Source organism: Drosophila teissieri, chromosome 2L (genome assembly GCF_016746235.2).
Source record: "Drosophila teissieri strain GT53w chromosome 2L, Prin_Dtei_1.1, whole genome shotgun sequence".
In the NCBI taxonomy this organism is placed as follows: domain Eukaryota; kingdom Metazoa; phylum Arthropoda; class Insecta; order Diptera; family Drosophilidae; genus Drosophila; species Drosophila teissieri.
This window is the reverse complement of record NC_053029.1, coordinates 16,175,808-16,180,695: the sequence shown is the minus strand read 5'-3', so window position 1 is coordinate 16,180,695 and position 4,888 is coordinate 16,175,808. Positions and strand designations below refer to the sequence as shown.

At 41.3% G+C, this 4,888-nt stretch overlaps 1 protein-coding gene across 1 annotated transcript; it reads right to left on the bottom strand.

Moving 5' to 3' along the window:
- Positions 1–656: 656 nt before the first annotated feature.
- On the bottom strand, positions 657–2,897 carry LOC122619085. Its single transcript, XM_043795797.1, has 2 exons — positions 2,806–2,897; positions 657–2,744 (listed from the first exon to the last, which is right to left on the bottom strand). Exons 1-2 carry the CDS (start codon positions 2,809–2,811, stop codon positions 711–713), a joined length of 2,040 nt encoding a protein of 679 aa, XP_043651732.1. The 5' UTR covers positions 2,812–2,897; the 3' UTR covers positions 657–710.
- Positions 2,898–4,888: the final 1,991 nt, after the last annotated feature.

Below are 4,888 nucleotides of genomic sequence, written 5' to 3'. Positions count from 1 at the left end.
TGTACACTTCTAGACATTAGATATTCAATGCTCATCCGACTGGTACATTTCTGCGGTGGTTCCTGAGCTTCACGTCCCGTTCGGCTAATCTAAAATTTAGCGAGGGTTTGCGAGGGATATTGCCAATTCTCCAGCAGAACAAGATGAAATAACACCATCCACTAATGCGCATTGATTTTCGCATTTCCACTGGCGTCATTTTCCATTGTTATCCGTCGCTCTTGTTGTTTAGCAACGGCTCTGATGGCTCTGATGGCTCCGACTCTGAACTAATAGCAGCGGATGTGGTTAAAAGCATTTGCCCGGCTACCTTTTTCATAGACCATTAAATTTGCATTTGCTGACGCTCACTGGCGTGATTGGCTGTCGGGAAGGCTGTTCCTGCTGTTCCTGCCATTTCCATCTCCATCTCCATCTGAACCCGGGGAATTCGGGAAAAGGAGTAAGCGGGAGATAATCGACAGGGAACTAAATACTTAAAAGGCTTGTTGCTAAGCCACTTGCAATTCGCAACAGGGCCACAAAGGTATGAAAGCCACTTCTAATGAACAAGAGGCGTTATGCTTTTGAAAGACAATTGACCATTAAATTTTTCCCTAATTGGCTTTCCTGAACTCTTAAAATTTCAACAAATCCTTCTTCACCAGGCACAATTACACTGATACTATAGTTCAAAAAATATTTTATTGAAATTATCAAATATATCGAGATTATATACCAAAACATAGCAAAAAGCTCTCCCAAAGCGTTTTAGGCTTAGGTCGCCCATAATACAGCTCGTGGAAGACCAGGAACGAGGCGGTGATGACAGTTACACTGCAAATTATAAATAGTGGGTTGATTCGAAGGACCATGCGCAGCATCGGATTTATCCGCCTTTTTTCTTCTTCGGTACAAGAAATCCTTTTCTTTTCAACCTTCTTATATGCATGCAATATCTCTATGCGCTTAACATGTTTTTTCAACTGCCTAGAGCGTTTTGCTCTCATATGATTGTACCTATCGACCTTCATTGCCGTTTGCTTCAGATGTTCCAAGCGATCCTGTCTTATATAAAAAAGTAGTATATCGAGATATGGTGAAGGTTTTTCTTCTGGCGAAAAACTTATATTAATTTTCACCATTGTTGCTGGACGAATCTTCCCCAATCCACTAAAGACATAAAGCAAAAATGATGCCTCGCAGTCACGAATACTAGGACGTTTAGCTTGCAAAATACGCACACGTGCTTGACGATCCATCCAAGGAAAATGGCCTTCGTTCTTCAACTTCTTGAAGCTTCTTAACAGAAATTTCATCAACTGTGAAGCATCACCGGGAGGCCTTCGAGGAGTAGTAACATGAAAAGTGATCGTTGATGGTGGTCGTACCTTCCAATTGGGATTGTCATCACTTAATAGTCTATCCATGATTTCATTGCCTTCGCCATACTGTGCAACATTCTTAATATCCATATTATCTAGAAGGAAGTCATTTTCTGAAAGGAGTGATATGTCTTCTTCTGAGTTAATTGTCAATTCACTCGCTTCATGTCCTTCGCTATGATCTCCTTCCTCTAAGGAAGATATCTCTGAAGTAAAGATATCACTATCAACCGGTTTTATATTATATTTCAACCTATTATACTCCGCTGTGAACTCCTTTTCCGAACACTGTGGATCTTCTTCCGATTCATACTCCATTCGACTTTGAACGTCTTCTTCCTCTGAGGTCAAAATATCACTGCCTTCCTCATCCTTTAAAGTAAACTCTTTTTCTGCAAGTAATGTCCTGCGACTGTGAAGTTCTCCTTTCTCAGAAGTAAAGATATCACTATCAACCGGTTTTATATTATATTGTGGCCTATTATACTCCGCTGTGAACTCTTTTTCCGAACACTGTGGTTCTTCGAAGGATATGTCCGATTCATACCCCGATCGACTTTGAACGTTTTCTTCCTCTGAAGTGGAGATATCATCATCTATATGACTGCTTCCTCTCATCGTATCATCGCTGTCTGGGTCAGAGCTGTACCATTTTTCACTGTCAGTCTCCTCTGGATAATTCCTGGGTGATGTTTCTCCGAAGTCGCACAGTGTTATACTATCATACTCGACATTTTCCTCAGGCATCCTTACTACAGTTCTTCTATTGGTGGGGCTATTTAATGGTTTCGATAACTTTTTTTCGTAACGCTTATGAACTCGGCTGTTTCCGGACTCTCTCAAGCGTCGAGGACTTTTCCTTAGCTTGTCTAGAGTACATTTATCGATCGGTTTAACAATCTCGGGATTCATTATTTTATGTAACTTGGATACCTTATTGTCGAGGCTGTATGTATTGTTAGGTTGTTCTTGCTGGGATGCCATGTTATTTGTATCACCTTCAGGTGCATTAGTTTCAGTACGCAAATTGAACTCATCTGAAGATCTGGACACCCCAAGCTGCGCAAAATAAATGTTCCTTCGCTGGGTAGAAAGTTTCGGCCTTTTTTTTATGACTGGTCCTCCATAAAAGTTATTAACGTCTATGCCCAAATTCTTGATGTGTTTTTTCTGTACGGCGATGTTTTGAGCATTGCAATTTAGCCAGGTCGTTGCACCCTCCTCTCTGAGCTTATAGTTTTGGTAATTATTTACTTTCCGACTGAACCCTGTCAGCGATATCCTGCGACCTAGGCCATAACCTACTTTGCAAGTTGGTGTTTGCTTAGCTATTTGACCTTTGACATCTTTCCTATTCCTCGGAGTCTGGTTGGCTGTTACCTATTAACAAGAACTGCAAAGGTTATAAAACGAAAACCAAAATGAAAAATTTGAAACTCACCGGCATGTTTTGGTTTGGTTTGAGTATTTCCTACACTGCTAATGATGGGAAAAGCAAGTCTTGCTGCGATACATGAACTGCTTCTTGAAAACCCGTTTCAAATCTGAACCACTTTTTTCGGGTATAGAACTCGCAGCCTCTTTTATAAAATTTGAAGTCCTTTTAAAGCTTCACCGTCATCAGTGCAAAACGTTTGGCACGTGCCCGATGCATAAATCGAACTGGGATGAGTATTGTCGACATCTGCTTCTGGTCTGGCGCACATGAATCATTCATGAATCGTTTTGGCACAAATGCAAATCGTGCAAATCTTTACAACAAACAAAAGCCACCCCCCACATCGAGCTCGCCCGCATAGCGACACGAAAAACGCGAGCTAAACAATGTAAAATGTTAAATAATTATTTAAAACAGTCAAATGGGAGGGCTGTGCGGGAAGGAACAACAATAAAATGTTTACTGTTTACTTTCTGGCAAATTTATGGCCTAATGCAGCTGGCACTTGACCAATACTCTCCCAAACTCGATTCAGCAACAAAAAAGGACTATGGGAAAAATCATTCACACTGCGGGTTGGCAGCTATGTAAATAACACAATGCAACATAAGTGATTTGCATTATATGCAAATTATAATAACACAAGCACATTCTAGAAAATAATGCAATGCTTTAAATGCTTCAGATGATTTATCAAGCGATTTTATTCCATGAGTAATTATCTCAGATTTTTGATGCAGTTACTACGAGTACTTAATATTAATAATACAAATAAAACTTTCTTTTGGAGAAAAAAAGATTGCTTGTTCTCGTTTAGTGCGCTTGTTGTGTTTGCCAGTTTAGTAGGCAAATCAAAGGCCCCAGAATGGCGACCACAATAATCAGGGTGGCAAACAAATCACGGCATTAAATTGAGTAACACCTTCGGCAGTGGAAAACACAACCCAGTCCAAGCCTCCAGCAAGTGGAGCTAAGGAAGGAAAGCTGGACAGGCAAATGTTTGGCTCTGGCACATATGGCCTCGAGAGTGGAAATTTTAAAGCAATGCGAGGCAACCTGGCAATTATATTTATGTTCCCATTTACCAAGGGGCACTCTGTTTACTTGAAAGCAATTAAAAGCAAACCAGAAGCAGGAATCCAAACATATACAGCCACCACCCACCTCCGCCCACCACCCCGATACTTCATCATATTTGTGTGCGAATATTTGCTTAGTTCTGGCCCCAAGATAGGGGTTGAGTAGCTGGCAAAGATGGGTGATGGGTGGTGGAGCCACTCCGACTGAAAGGCCTCGCAGTAAAATGGCCACTCAGGAAACGAACTTCGTTTATTGTGTCAGGGATATATATCTTTTCTGAATTGTTTGTCTGAATGTGCGCTAGCATCCCGGAATGTAGACCGTGCCAGCGAGTCAGAGCGATGCACAAATAACCTACGGGGCCATAAAAGAAATACGTTTACTACGTACTAAAATTGAGTAAACGCTGCTATTACACAGGCTGCACAGCAGCAGCAGCAGTCAGAGATCCTTGGATCCTCCTACCAAGTTTTCAGCTTTTGCGTTTTCCGTTTGCGTTTTGTCCCTTTGTCGTATTTGCTCTATACTGCGCTCTATTATTTTGAGTGCACACAACCTGCTGCAGCAAAGAAGACAACACAATTTAGAATGGATCTCTGAATGGGCGTGCATTCAATTTGAATTGTCCATTTTAGATTGGGGGCTTTGGCATTGCCCATTTGGGCCTCGGTTGCCCTGTCTCATCAATTAATCTCGTTTGTAGCGTTTGCTCAAATCAATTAAGAACTACCACACACCGATTGACGATAATCGAATTAGCCCCGTTTTGCCTCAACAATAACAACAGGCGACGGGGCCAGCTAAATCTGCTTATATCAAATCGTGATGGGAACATGAATTAAGGCAGGCAAAATAACTACTGATTAAACTCAATTTTCACACACGTTCAAAGCCACCTGACGTATATCGGTATCGATTTGGAACCGAATTCGAATGCAAATTTCGACTTTAACCATCATCAGCTCAGCCAAAGCTTTAACTTGAGGCTAATGGAATGGAATGAAGA